At 39.1% G+C, this 16390-nt stretch overlaps 1 protein-coding gene across 1 annotated transcript in view; it reads left to right on the top strand.

Moving 5' to 3' along the window:
- The window catches only part of LOC140555808 (uncharacterized), a 34978-nt gene that overhangs the window by 9767 nt on the left and 8821 nt on the right, over positions 1 to 16390 (top strand). Inside the window, exons 3-5 of the mRNA XM_072679126.1 lie at positions 3438 to 4394; positions 11878 to 11915; positions 13774 to 14827. Coding sequence (XP_072535227.1) covers positions 3438 to 4394; positions 11878 to 11915; positions 13774 to 14827 — 2049 coding nt within the window. The remainder of the gene's footprint in view (positions 1 to 3437; positions 4395 to 11877; positions 11916 to 13773; positions 14828 to 16390) is intronic.

The following is a 16390-nucleotide window of genomic DNA, read 5'->3' as shown; positions in this document are numbered from 1 at the left end:
GAAGGAGAGGTATCGCAGGTCCTTCCTTCCTGCTGCCGTCAGACTGCACAACCAGCACTGCTCCCAGCGGACCACATACACACACACTTACACTACACACACACTTAAACTACACACACACTTACACTACACACACACTTACACTACACACACATGTTCAGGGAACAGAGGTCCCTCAATGCAAAGATACTATGTGCAATACCCCCCCCCCCCATGTGCAATTAAGAGTCATTTGCTGTAAATAATATTGTTTATTGCTTTTTAAATTCTTATTTATATTGTGTTTATAGTGTAAATTATTTATCTAAATTTTTGTAACTGAGTGTCTTGCTATCCCTTTCTGCTGTTACACTGTGAATTTCCCCACTGTGGGACTAATAAAGGACTATCTTATCTTATCTTATCTTATCTTATCTTATCTTTCCCACCTACAGTAGTGTTACCATGCTTCTGTCTCCTATGAAGTGAGATCACATTGTATGGTCACGTATTCCTAATATAAAATATTACCTGAAACCTCAAATGTAACACATTTCATATGACCTATAAGTTTCTCTGTACCCTTTTGTAGTGTGTAAATACTATTTCTCATCAAACTGTGATTAAATCAGTATACGGTATATAGTTCTGCCATGTGTTGCCACTCCTCAAATATTCCTGCCCCCTTCTCGCCACCCCATCAATATTTTTTTAGATCCGCCCCTGGTTTCATTCTGTCCAGTTAAAATGATGTCTGAGTTTCTTTGATCTGTTTTTTTTTAGGGCTTTAGGTCTGATTTGATTGATTTCCAGATATCTGTATTTATGTGTGTATTGATCTGCAGTGATTAAATCCTGAATGTTATGGGGGTTTAAGGGCATAATCAGGGAGCAGTTACTGCTACTCTGCGAATAGTCTGAGGTGTGTACGATTAGGAATATTATAAGTACGGCAAAGATCAAAGATATGTTCTGTTTTAAGGGCAGAAATGGAATTAGGACCTCTGACTGGACAAGCACCCCACCATAGACCTTTTTTTTTGTAAGAGTAAAAGTGAGGGTAACACTTTACCATACTGTATGTTAAAGACACAAATACATTGGACAGGGATTTATTGTGAATATCTTTCTGATGTGTGAAATGATGCCTTTCTGTTTAACGTTATCTTAAAAACATTCACTCTACATATTAAAGCCAAAACAGAGGTATTTGCTATCAAGCTGTGAATAGCTTTATATCTTACTGATTCTTTAGAGAGGGGATAAAACATGTCCAACATCATAAAGTCTTTTTTGCATTTAAATCATTATTAATATTAATAATTATTAAAAAAACAGAACTTTTATTTTGACAGCTAGTTGCCAGCTGTGACGCCATTGGCTCCTGACCGGAACTGGAGTTTGTCTTCTCAGCAGAACCTGGACTCCTGTTCTACAGGTGGGTCAGTGTCAACAGCTTCACTTAGTAATGCAGGAGGTAAATAATAATACTGGAAGTAACATCTGGAGGGTTGTGTTCATGGGGTTTATTACCTGGTTGATGTAGAAAGTGTGAAGGTTAAAGTATGCTAGTTAGGTGCTAGCTCTGGCATGTTTGGCTAACTGCTAAGCTAACTGCTAAGCTAACTGCTAAGCTAACTGCCCCTGAGCTGACCATGGTTCTGTTGGTCTGTTTAACCCTAGTTTCTAAAGCTAGCACTGTGGTAATGTATCTGTATATGTTTCATATATAAAGATGCCACTGGGGACTGTGGTGAGGATGTTGTCAGGGGGTGGGGCTGGGGGGTGACCCTCATTATCTTTTTAACATATCCTTTAACTACATTAGTAATTAACATATACATATACTTATTTACAAAGACCAACAAATAATCCTAATAGCCTATATGGTCCAATCACCTTTTTCCAGGAGTTTTCTTTTCCTGGCAGTAATAAAGTAAGAGTAAAATAAAGTCAGACACTTTAAAAACACACTATTTCATCAGACACTGTTCAGTCCTTCTGGTCTGAGCTGCAGTGTATAACTGTGTCCATGTGGTTTTATGAACCTTCAACTTGCTTAACATGAGGTACTTCAAATCCTACAAAAAAAGTGTTTAGTCAGCCACTGATTGTGAAAGATGAGAGGGGTGTGTAATTTTCATCATTGGTACACTTCAACTATGAGAGAAACAAATCTTGGAAATTACATTGTAGGATTTTTAAAGAATTTATTTGTAAATTATGGTGGAAAATAAGTATTTGGTCACCCACAAACAATCAGGATTTCTCACAGACCTGTAACTTCTTCTTTATGAAGCTCTTCTGTCCTCCACTTATTACCTGTATTAATGGCACCTGTTGGTCTAGGCCACTAGGTCTTCACCGACAGCCCCAAAACATCACTGCTCTAGAGGAGATGTGCATGGAGGAATGGGCCAAATTACCAGCTACAGTGTGTGCCAACCTGGTGAAGACTTACAGGAAACGTTTGACCTCTGTCATTGCCAAAATACTTATTTTCCACCATAATTTACAAATAAATTCTTTAAAAATCCTACAATGTAATTTCCTGAATTTTTATTCTCTTTTTGTCTCTCATAGTTGAAATGTACCCATGATGAAAATTACAGACCTCTCATCTTTCTAAGTAGGAGAACTTGCACAGTCAGTGGCTGACTAAACACTTTTCTTGCCCCATTGTTAAAGCACAGAATTGTTCACAGCGCTCTTACAATGCCTTGCAAAAGCTTTAACCTTCCCGTGGCATGTTTTGTGTTTTATCTCACAACCATGCCTACAACTTTGAACATTTAATATATTTTTATTGTGAAGCAAACAACAAATAGGACAAAATGACAGAAAGCTTCAGTGTGCATAACTGTTCACCCCCCTAAAGTCAGTACTTTGTAGAGCCACCTTTTGCAGCGATTATGAAGTCTCTTCAAGTCTGACCACAGATTCTCAATTGGATTAAGGTCTGTGCTTTGACTTTCACATACATTTATACTTTTCCCCTTAAACCACTCACTTAGCAGTGTGCTTCGGGTCATTGTCCTGTTGGTAGGTGAACCTCCATCCCAGTCTCAAATCACTGACCGACTGAAACAGGTTTTGCTGAAGAATATCAGTAGTTGGTGACAAATACGTGGAAGATGAGAGTAAAAATATAGAGGTCATACCACAAGTTACCAACCAATAAAATGGTTTATTTTACACCCCCCCACCACCACCACAATTCAATAACTTGCATTTCCACCCTAGACTAGGATTCTCCTTAATGTTGCATTGACCTTAGGTTTTCTTTTTTGTTTCTTCCAGAAATAATTGCCATACTGTTCCGATTCTTCACAAATACGCACAATCAGAAGTTCACAAAGACGTAAAGCTGCTGAAAAAGGGGAAGAACATGGCACCCAGAAAACTCTCCAATGCAAAAAAAATATCCTTGCCTCGCAGAAAAAAACAGAAAATGACAGACAACCATCAGCATGTTCACACAGGAGAGAAACCGTATCACTGCTCTGACTGTGGGAAGAGCTTTACTCGTCTGAAAAATCTCAAAGTACATCAGCGCCTTCACACTGGAGAGAAACTGGATCACTGCTCAGACTGTGGGAAGAGTTTTACTCAACAGAATGCTCTCAAACTACACCAGCGCATTCATACAGGAGAGAAACCGTATCACTGCTCAGACTGTGGGAAGAGTTTTACTCTTCAGAATGCTCTCAAACTACACCAGCGCATTCATACAGGAGAGAAACCGTATCACTGCTCAGACTGTGGGAAGAGTTTTACTCATCAGAATACTCTCCAACTACACCAGCGCATTCATACAGGAGAGAAACCGTATCACTGCTCAGACTGTGGGAAGAGTTTTACTCATCTGAATACTCTTAAAGGACACCAACACGTTCACACTGGAGAGAAACCGTATCACTGCTCAGACTGTGGGAAGAGTTTTAATCAACAGACTCATCTTAAAACACACCAGCGTGTTCACACAGGAGAGAAACCATATACCTGCTCAGACTGTGGGAAGAGTTTTAATCAAAGCAGTCATCTCAGAACACACCAGCGCATACATGCAGGAGTGAAACCATATTGCTGCTCAGACTGTGGGAAGAGTTTTAATAATAGCAGTTCTCTCAAAACACACCAGCGCATTCACACAGGAGAGAAGCCTTATAATTGTTCAGACTGCGGGAAGAGTTTTAATCAGCTGAATGCTCTCAAAACACACCAGCTCCTTCACACAAAAGTGAAACCATATCACTGCTCAGACTGTGGGAAGACATTTTCTCAAGAGGGTACTCTTCAACAACACCAGCGCATTCACACAGGAGCGAAGCCGTATTACTGCACAGTGTGTGAGAGGAGCTTCAGGCATGCAAGTACATTTAGGATACACAAGTGCATTAAGAACAGTCACAGAAGTAAGAAGTGACACACCTAAAATCCTGATTTCCAGATTCAAAACCCAGATCTAAAAATGATGGTTAACCTATTACAAAGGAAAAATTTCTGAAACATATTTTTAAAACAAAATAGGAGGGTGGACTCGAATGTAGTGGTTTGTTTGTTTGTTTCAAATGGAAGCAGCTATTTAATGTCAATTATTTAAACACTTGTCACTCTAGTCATCGCCGTGCACTAGGCTTGATTTTGATTTTGTGGGAAAACACAAAATGAGAACCAAATTTACCACCAATCTTTACATTTAAACTATTAATTAAAAATCAATACTGTTTTTTAAAAATACGAGACAGTCTTTCACTTTTTCTGAGAATTTAAGGCACCTAAAGATTTTTTGCTGTGTGAAGCTGTTGGAGCCACTACAATGGAGTCTTTCATGGCCACCAGAGCTTGACAACTAGATATTCATTAGACACTGCTGACATAACCATGCTGATATATTTCATCCAGTGCTTTTATATTTAGATAGTAGTAGTATTCAGTTTTAATACACTTTAATGACAAAGATATCTTTGATTTTAATATAATGAATTGCTGCGCTCTCACCCCCTGGCCTTGCTTTTCGTTGATCTGTTGATATTATTTACTTTTTTTGCTGAAATAATTTTCAAATCCTTTCCTTTTTAAACCTTGACTTGTCATTTTTTTGTTGGGATTTCAGCTGTTATTCAGTAGGACTATGGTTTCCTTTTCAAATACACTAATCAAGGGTATTAAAGAGTTGATCCTGCTTTTGTTGGAGTGACTTGTCTCTACTGTCCAGAGAAGAAGACTTTCCACTACATTTTGGAGGAGCATTGCTTTGAGGATATGATTGCACTCAGCCACAGAAGTGTTAGTGTGGTCAGGGTGTTGGATGATCTCCACCCTATATCATTCCCAACTCTCCAACTCATCCCAAAAGTATTGAACGGAGCACCACCATCAAATCAGAGAACACAGTTCTTCCACTGCTCCACAGCTCAATGCTGGGGGGCTTTATAGAGTGGCAGTACTTCTCTACAGGAACTATACGAGCTGTGTATGCGCATTTGTACGTCTGTGTCAGCAGTGGGTACAAATTGAAGTAGCTGAATGCATTCATTAGAAGGAGTGTCTACAAACATTTGGACATACATTTTTTTTTATAGTATTTTTGTAAGCCTATGAGCTAAAAAAACCTGGCAAACACACCCAGAATGTTCAGCTTCAAAGATGCCTGTCTTTTTAAATTACAAAAAATAATTAAGAGAAAATATGTAATCACTCATGCTCTATGCATCATTTATGTATGTATTTGTATGATATGGATGATATATGATGATTTTTTTCTTGTTCTTTCATTATTAAATAAAAAACATAAATTAAGCTAATCATTAACTGGAAGTTGTGTTTACATAATGAGCTGAATAAACTGTATTCTGAAGACAGATCCTTCATTTTTCTATTCCTATTGGAGAGAGACAAGAAATGCACAGAATACAAATTTACACATTATAAGCATCTAGAGTGTCTTCTTTATTACGTGTGAAATATTGCCCTGTTAATCCACAAGCCTGATGCTTCATATAGCGAACAGTACCCCACACTGAGCCTCATGTGCAGATGTGTGTTAGATTAACTCTGTTTACTCCAACATAAGCACCACCCATGTAAAAGAAAACAGTATTTGAGTATATTTTAAAAAACATTTAATATGGCAACTATATATATATATGTATGAATATATATATATATATATATATATATATATATATATATATATATATATATACATAATGTGTGTGTGTATTATGTACAACTTAAATATTGTACTTGTAATTAAGTTTAAATATAACGTACAAGTACTGATTTTTAACTTATTAATTTTTTTGTACACCTTCAGCAAACTTACATAGAATTAGTTATGTAAATAGTTTTGTATTTTTAACACAGTTGTTACTACACCTGATGTAAAAAACATTAATTTAAACAGAATAATGCGATCTCCTTCAACAGTTCAAATAAGAAAATATTATTTTAATATTATTTTACAGTAATACAAAATTCAATCTGAATTATTGAATTATTTTAATCGCCATTAAAATAGAATCGCAAAACACAACAAAGAGCACTTTAAATACAAAACACTGAGTGTAGTAAATTTAATAAAAGCACTGCTGTGCAGCATAAACAAAACATTTTAAATTAATATCTTTAGTACAAAAACACAAGGTTTATTATTTTTTACAATAATAACACAGGTTGCCCCAAAATTGTAGCGCAAAACACCTTAAATACCTTATATTATATAATATAATATATTAAATTGAACAAAATAGCACAGGTCACAAATAGCAGCATAGCTTAAAAAATAATACTATAAAATATAACATCTTAAAAACGTAAAATTTATTTTTACAAAATACTGTTAGCAGCACAGAACACCAAAACAAGAAAAATAAACACCTTAAATAGTACATTTTACATAAGAGCCACACAGCTCCTTAGCAGCATAGCACACTTGTACAAATGAATATTAATTTAACAGAGGGCAGGACACACCTTCTTCATGCTGTGATCAAGAAGCCCCAGTGTGTTCACATTCTCAGCTGAAACTGGGAATATATTATATGTATTATATGTATAATATATGTATTGTTGACTTTGCAGCCAGACTCAGGAGAAATGCTCCGCAAAGGCAGTATTTAGCTGTGAAGACTAGGTCAGGGTTGCGGTCACTACTTTGTTTCCACCATGCGAGTGGACCAGACTGTGTCCTTCAGATACTGCTCAGCTCTTTTCTGCGCTGGAGTCACTGTGCTCTTCCTCTTCATCATCAGACTGCTTTGTTTTTTGTATGGTGGCGCTTCAGTCTCTCTTCTCCTCTTCCTCCCATTGAACAGCCTGATTCTCAACCTTAACCAGATATCATTTTATTATTATTTATGAACATCTTCCTGCACCCTAGTGTATAACTGGATAATTTTACTTAGTTTTTATTTAATTTTAGAGTAATAAAGTAGTCTAGTACACGTATCCTGAATGGTATGGGGGATTAAGGGCATAATCAGGGAGCAGTTACTGTTACTCCTCGAATACCTCCTAAAATGATTTAGTTTGAGGTGTGTAAGATTAGGAATATTATAAGTACAGCAGAGCTCAAACTGGGAGCAATAAAACCATAAACATTATGTATTAACATCTGCCTGCACCCTAGTGTATAACTGTACAATTTACTTAGTTTTTATTAATATTTTAGAGTAATAAAATGGTCTAGTAAATGTTTAATAATATTCATGTATTTATTTGAAACATGAAGCCTAACCTCAGTGTAGACGAGCTCCCTCATCTCTTTTTGAAGGTGGTCCAGTGCTGAAGAAAGGAGGTAGATGCTGTTGGGCTCCAAACTTAACAGCTGCCGTCTGTTGTCGATCTCCGTGATGAGGGTCTTTTTCATTCCTCTGATTGGCTGGGGTTTCGTCCTCCGCCTCCGCCTCCATTCTTCGGGATGAAGAGCATCATGGCACCACTGAGGACACTGACACATGAAAGCATTTCATATGTGGAGCTCCAACGAGTGGCCATGTCTAGAATAAGACTGAGCTCATCAAGACTTTACAGCTGTTGTTTATCTTCTAGGGCAGCTGTAGACTTGGCGTTTTTTGAAGTGTCCCACTTCAAAGAAATGATGTGCAATCATTTCTTTTTTATTCTATTTATATATTTGTGTATGTATATTTTGTTGTCTGTCAGTGCTGTCTGATATGTCTACTTGTCTACTTGTGTAATCATTTTGTGTTATATTTGCATATTTGAGCTATACACTCCTGATGTATAGTCTAAATGACAGTTCACAAGTTGACCTTGACTTTCTACAGAGATCACTGACGCACACACTCGTCTTATAATCAACACTCATTAGAATAAACCTCATTTCTGATGTTCAGAGTGATGTCCTGTCCTCAACAGCTCCTTCATTTCTGAATAACGTTCCAGATCCACTCATGCAGTGTTCTTCTCTCTGAGACTCCACTAAAGAACCAGAGGTAGAACCTGGTGGTTCTGCTTTAAAGGGTGGAGGCTGTAAGCATGGGCGGATCTGCCACCCTAAAAGAAAGCCTTGCCACCCCTGCTGCAACCCCAGTTGATGAATTAATAAATTAAAAGAAAAGTTAAGGCCGACTGTCCGACTGTCCACTTTCGCGAAGGAAAGAGGAAAGGTTTATACATAGTTTTGGAAGATGGGGGGAGAGAAGAGAAGGATAAAGTTATTGTTATTATTGTTATTATTGTTGTTGTTGTTTTTTATGTCTCTTCTTTTGTGTAAACAGTATAAATCTGTGTACGCTACTGAGGGACAGATGAGGAGAGTGTAGTAAAAGTGATGTCCAGCACCTTGTTTGAGTGCTATGATCCATTTTTCTTTCCACAATGTGTTTATGCTCACCTTAGTACAGCTTAGTCTGTAGGTCTTCAAGGTGAGACTCTCATCCCTGCCAATCACCTGTGTCTTACCCTAATGCCTGCTGTATCCCCACTCAGCAGCACTACCATCATGCTGCCCTCCCCCTTCTTCTTCTCTCAGAACTTTTGGCTCACAATCATCATCATCATCATCCCCTAATGGCTCATCGTCTGGCAGCATCAACCACCCATTCACACATTCCAGCACCCAGCCCCCCTGCTCCAACCTGTCCTTCACAACAACCCAGGTGAGAAATGAGCTGAGGAAGATCAAGCCTAAGAAAGCTACAGGTCCTGATGGAATCAGTGCCAGGCTCCTCAAGTCCTGCGCTGATCAGCTGTGCAGGGTAGTTGAGCATATGTTCAACATGAGCCTGAGATTGGGAAGAGTACCACAGCTGTGGAAAACATCTTGTGTGGTACCTGTGCCCAAAACACAGCACCCAAAGGACCTAAACAGCTACAGGCCGGTGGCACTGACTTCCCATCTGATGAAGTCACTGGAGAGGCTGGTCCTCAACCACATCCGCCCTCTGGTGAGCCCATCCATGGACCCTCTTCAGTTCGCCTACCAGCCTGGTGTCGGGGTGGATGATGCTGTCATCTATCTTCTACACAGAGCTCTTTCTCACCTGGAGAAGCCCGGCAGCACTGTGAGGATCACCTTCTTCGATTTCTCCAGTGCTTTTAACACCATACAGCCAGGGCTTCTAAAGGACAAGTTGGGACATTGTGGAGTGGACAGTCACCTGTCAAACTGGATACTGGACTACCTCACCAACCGACCACAGTATGTGAGGGCACGGGTCTGTGTCTCTGACTTGGTGGTCAGCAGCACAGGAGTCCCTCAAGGAACGGTCTTGGCACCATTCCTCTTCACCCTGTACACTGCTGACTTCATGTACAGCTCACCGACCTGTCACCTCCAGAAGTTCTCTGATGACTCAGCGATCGTCGGCCTCATAACCAATGAGGAGGACAGCGAGTACAGAGAACTTATTCAGGACTTTGTGGACTGTTGTCTGCAGAACCATCTGCAGATAAACGCTGGAAAGACCAAAGAACTGGTGGTGGATTTCCGCAGGTGCAGACACCCCCCTCCATCAGTGAACATCCGGGGTATGAACATCGAGAGTGTGGACTCTTATAAATACCTGGGTGTTCATCTGAACAACAAACTGGACTGGTCAGTCAACACTGCTGCACTCTACAAGAAAGGCCAGAGCAGACTCTACCTGCTGAGGAGACTGAGGTCCTTTGGGGTGCAGGGAGCTCTCCTGAGGACGTTCTTCGACACAGTGGTGGCATCTGCCATCTTTTATGGAGTGGTCTGCTGGGGCAGTAGCATCTCGACGGCAGACAAGAAGAGACTGGACAAACTCATAAAGAGGGCCGGCTCTGTCCTGGGGTGCTTCTTAGACCCAGTGCAGGTGGTGGGAGACAGGAGGATGACAGCCAAGCTGGCATCCATGCTGGAGAACAGCTCCCACCCCATGCATGAGACTCTGGCAGCACTGGGCAGCTCCTTTAGTGACCGGCTGCTTCACCCCAAGTGTGTGAAGGAGGGGTATCACAGGTCCTTCCTTCCTGCTGCCGTCAGACTGCACAACCAGCACTGCTCCCAGCGGACCACATACACACACACTTACACTACACACACACTTAAACTACACACACACTTAAACTACACACACACTTAAACTACACACACACTTACACTACACACACACTTACACTACACACACACTTAAACTACACACACACTTACACTACACACACACTTACACTACACACACAAGTTCAGGGAACAGAGGTCCCTCAATGCAAAGATACTATGTGCAATACCCCCCCCCATGTGCAATTAAGAGTCATTTGCTGTAAATAATATTGTTATTGCTTTTTAAATTCTTATTTATATTGTGTATATAGTGTAAATTATTTATCTAAATTTTTGTAACTGAGTGTCTTGCTATCCCTTTCTGCTGTTACACTGTGAATTTCCCCACTGTGGGACTAATAAAGGACTATCTTATCTTATCTTATCTTATCTTATCTTATCTTTCCCACCTACAGTAGTGTTACCATGCTTCTGTCTCCTATGAAGTGAGATCACATTGTATGGTCACGTATTCCTAATATAAAATATTACCTGAAACCTCAAATGTAACACATTTCATATGACCTATAAGTTTCTCTGTACCCTTTTGTAGTGTGTAAATACTATTTCTCATCAAACTGTGATTAAATCAGTATACAGTATATAGTTCTGCCATGTGTTGCCACTCCTCAAATATTCCTGCCCCCTTCTCGCCACCCCATCAATATTTTTCTAGATCCGCCCCTGGTTTCATTCTGTCCAGTTAAAATGATGTCTGAGTTTCTTTGATCTGTTTTTTTTTAGGGCTTTAGGTCTGATTTGATTGATTTCCAGATATCTGTATTTATGTGTGTATTGATCTGCAGTGATTAAATCCTGAATGTTATGGGGGTTTAAGGGCATAATCAGGGAGCAGTTACTGCTACTCTGCGAATAGTCTGAGGTGTGTACGATTAGGAATATTATAAGTACGGCAAAGATCAAAGATATGTTCTGTTTTAAGGGCAGAAATGGAATTAGGACCTCTGACTGGACAAGCACCCCACCATAGACCATTTTTTTTGTAAGAGTAAAAGTGAGGGTAACACTTTACCATACTGTATGTTAAAGACACAAATACATTGGACAGGGATTTATTGTGAATATCTTTCTGATGTGTGAAATGATGCCTTTCTGTTTAACGTTATCTTAAAAACATTCACTCTACATATTAAAGCCAAAACAGAGGTATTTGCTATCAAGCTGTGAATAGCTTTATATCTTACTGATTCTTTAGAGAGGGGATAAAACATGTCCAACATCAAAAAGTCTTTTTTGCATTTAAATCATTATTAATATTAATAATTATTAAAAAAACAGAACTTTTATTTTGACAGCTAGTTGCCAGCTGTGACGCCATTGGCTCCTGACCGGAACTGGAGTTTGTCTTCTCAGCAGAACCTGGACTCCTGTTCTACAGGTGGGTCAGTGTCAACAACTTCACTTAGTAATGCAGGAGGTAAATAATAATACTGGAAGTAACATCTGGAGGGTTGTGTTCATGGGGTTTATTACCTGGTTGATGTACAAAGTGTGAAGGTTAAAGTATGCTAGTTAGGTGCTAGCTCTGGCATGTTTGGCTAACTGCTAAGCTAACTGCTAAGCTAACTGCTAAGCTAACTGCTAAGCTAACTGCCCCTGAGCTGACCATGGTTCTGTTGGTCTGTTTAACCCTAGTTTCTAAAGCTAGCACTGTGGTAATGTATCTGTATATGTTTCATATATAAAGATGCCACTGGGGACTGTGGTGAGGATGTTGTCAGGGGGTGGGGCTGGGGGGTGACCCTCATTATCTTTTTAACATATCCTTTAACTACATTAGTAATTAACATATACATATACTTATTTACAAAGACCAACAAATAATCCTAATAGCCTATATGGTCCAATCACCTTTTTCCAGGAGTTTTCTTTTCCTGGCAGTAATAAAGTAAGAGTAAAATAAAGTCAGACACTTTAAAAACACACTATTTCATCAGACACTGTTCAGTCCTTCTGGTCTGAGCTGCAGTGTATAACTGTGTCCATGTGGTTTTATGAACCTTCAACTTGCTTAACATGAGGTACTTCAAATCCTACAAAAAAAGTGTTTAGTCAGCCACTGATTATGAAAGATGAGAGGGGTGTGTAATTTTCATCATTGGTACACTTCAACTATGAGAGAAAAAAATCTTGGAAATTACATTGTAGGATTTTTAAAGAATTTATTTGTAAATTATGGTGGAAAATAAGTATTTGGTCACCCACAAACAATCAGGATTTCTAACTCTCACAGACCTGTAACTTCTTCTTTATGAAGCTCTTCTATCCTCCACTTATTACCTGTATTAATGGCACCTGTTGGTCTAGGCCACTAGGTCTTCACCGACAGCCCCAAAACATCACTGCTCTAGAGGAGATGTGCATGGAGGAATGGGCCAAATTACCAGCTACAGTGTGTGCCAACCTGGTGAAGACTTACAGGAAACGTTTGACCTCTGTCATTGCCAAAATACTTATTTTCCACCATAATTTACAAATAAATTCTTTAAAAATCCTACAATGTAATTTCCTGGATTTTTATTCTCTTTTTGTCTCTCATAGTTGAAATGTACCCATGATGAAAATTACAGACCTCTCATCTTTCTAAGTAGGAGAACTTGCACAGTCAGTGGCTGACTAAACACTTTTCTTGCCCCATTGTTAAAGCACAGAATTGTTCACAGCTCTCTTACAATGCCTTGCAAAAGCTTTAACCTTCCCGTGGCATGTTTTGTGTTTTATCTCACAACCATGCCTACAACTTTGAACATTTAATATATTTTTTATTGTGAAGCAAACAACAAATAGGACAAAATGACAGAAAGCTTCAGTGTGCATAACTGTTCACCCCCCTAAAGTCAGTACTTTGTAGAGCCACCTTTTGCAGCGATTATGAAGTCTCTTCAAGTCTGACCACAGATTCTCAATTGGATTAAGGTCTGTGCTTTGACTTTCACATACATTTATACTTTTCCCCTTAAACCACTCACTTAGCAGTGTGCTTCGGGTCATTGTCCTGTTGGTAGGTGAACCTCCATCCCAGTCTCAAATCACTGACCGACTGAAACAGGTTTTGCTGAAGAATATCAGTAGTTGGTGACAAATACGTGGAAGATGAGAGTAAAAATATAGAGGTCATACCACAAGTTACCAACCAATAAAATGGTTTATTTTACACCCCCCCACCACCACCACAATTCAATAACTTGCATTTCCACCCTAGACTAGGATTCTCCTTAATGTTGCATTGACCTTAGGTTTTCTTTTTTGTTTCTTCCAGAAATAATTGCCATACTGTTCCGATTCTTCACAAATACGCACAATCAGAAGTTCACAAAGACGTAAAGCTGCTGAAAAAGGGGAAGAACATGGCACCCAGAAAACTCTCCAATGCAAAAAAAATATCCTTGCCTCGCAGAAAAAAACAGAAAATGACAGACAACCATCAGCATGTTCACACAGGAGAGAAACCGTTTCACTGCTCTGACTGTGGGAAGAGCTTTACTCGTCTGAAAAATCTCAAAGTACATCAGCGCCTTCACACTGGAGAGAAACTGTATCACTGCTCAGACTGTGGGAAGAGTTTTACTCAACAGAATGCTCTCAAACTACACCAGCGCATTCATACAGGAGAGAAACCGTATCACTGCTCAGACTGTGGGAAGAGTTTTACTCTTCAGCAAACTCTCCAACTACACCAGCGCATTCATACAGGAGAGAAACCGTATCACTGCTCAGACTGTGGGAAGAGTTTTACTCATCTGAGTACTCTTAAAGTACACCAACACGTTCACACTGGAGAGAAACCGTATCACTGCTCAGACTGTGGGAAGAGTTTTAATCAACAGACTCATCTTAAAACACACCAGCGTGTTCACACAGGAGAGAAACCATATACCTGCTCAGACTGTGGGAAGACTTTTAATCAAAGCAGTCATCTCAGAACACACCAGCGCATACATGCAGGAGTGAAACCATATTGCTGCTCAGACTGTGGGAAGAGTTTTAATAATAGCAGTTCTCTCAAAACACACCAGCGCATTCACACAGGAGAGAAGCCTTATAATTGTTCAGACTGCGGGAAGAGTTTTAATCAGCTGAATGCTCTCAAAACACACCAGCTCCTTCACACAAAAGTGAAACCATATCACTGCTCAGACTGTGGGAAGACATTTTCTCAAGAGGGTACTCTTCAACAACACCAGCGCATTCACACAGGAGCGAAGCCGTATTCCTGCACAGTGTGTGAGAGGAGCTTCAGGCATGCAAGTACATTTAGGATACACAAGTGCATTAAGAACAGTCACAGAAGTAAGAAGTGACACACCTAAAATCCTGATTTCCAGATTCAAAACCCAGATCTAAAAATGATGGTTAACCTATTACAAAGGAAAAATTTCTGAAACATATTTTTAAAACAAAATAGGAGGGTGGACTCGAATGTAGCGGTTTGTTTGTTTGTTTCAAATGGAAGCAGCTATTTAATGTCAATTATTTAAACACTTGTCACTCTAGTCATCGCCGTGCACTAGGCTTGATTTTGATTTTGTGGGAAAACACAAAATGAGGACCAAATTTACCACCAATCTTTACATTTAAACTATTAATTAAAAATCAATACTGTTTCTTTTTTAAATCGAGACAGTCTTTCACTTTTTCTGAGAATTTAAGGCACCTAAAGATTTTTTGCTGTGTGAAGCTGTTGGAGCCACTACAATGGAGTCTTTCATGGCCACCAGAGCTTGACAACTAGATATTCATTAGACACTGCTGACATAACCATGCTGATATATTTCATCCAGTGCTTTTATATTTAGATAGTAGTAGTATTCAGTTTTAATACACTTTAATGACAAAGATATCTTTGATTTTAATATAATGAATTGCTGCGCTCTCACCCCCTGGCCTTGCTTTTCGTTGATCTGTTGATATTATTTACTTTTTTTGCTGAAATAATTTTCAAATCCTTTCCTTTTTAAACCTTGACTTGTCATTTTTTTGTTGGGATTTCAGCTGTCATTCAGTAGGACTATGGTTTCCTTTTCAAATACACTAATCAAGGGTATTAAAGAGTTGATCCTGCTTTTGTTGGAGTGACTGTCTCTACTGTCCAGAGAAGAAGACTTTCCACTACATTTTGGAGGAGCATTGCTGTGAGGATCTGATTGCACTCAGCCACAGAAGTGTTAGTGTGGTCAGGGTGTTGGATGATCTCCACCCTATATCATTCCCAACTCTCCAACTCATCCCAAAAGTATTGAATGGAGCACCACCATCAAATCAGAGAACACAGTTCTTCCACTGCTCCACAGCTCAATGCTGGGGGGCTTTATAGAGTGGCAGTACTTCTCTACAGGAACTATACGAGCTGTGTATGCGTATTTGTACGTCTGTGTCAGCAGTGGGTACAAATTGAAGTAGCTGAATGCATTCATTAGAAGGAGTGTCTACAAACATTTGGACATACATTTTTTTTATAGTATTTTTGTAAGCCTATGAGCTAAAAAAACCTGGCAAACACACCCAGAATGTTCAGCTTCAAAGATGCCTGTCTTTTTAAATTACAAAAAATAATTAAGAGAAAATATGTAATCACTCATGCTCTATGCATCATTTATGTATGTATTTGTATGATATGGATGATATATGATGATTTTCTTGTTCTTTCATTATTAAATAAAAAACATAAATTAAGCTAATCATTAACTGGAAGTTGTGTTTACATAATGACCTGAATAAACTGTATTCTGAAGACAGATCCTTCATTTTTCTATTCCTATTGGAGAGAGACAAGAAATGCACAGAATACAAATTTACACATTATAAGCATCTAGAGTGTCTTCTTTATTACGTGTGAAATATTGCCCTGTTAAT

Source organism: Salminus brasiliensis, chromosome 5 (genome assembly GCF_030463535.1).
Source record: "Salminus brasiliensis chromosome 5, fSalBra1.hap2, whole genome shotgun sequence".
In the NCBI taxonomy this organism is placed as follows: Eukaryota; Metazoa; Chordata; class Actinopteri; order Characiformes; family Bryconidae; genus Salminus; species Salminus brasiliensis.
The sequence above is the reverse complement of the archived record's forward strand: the minus strand, read 5'-3'. Positions and strand labels throughout refer to the sequence as shown.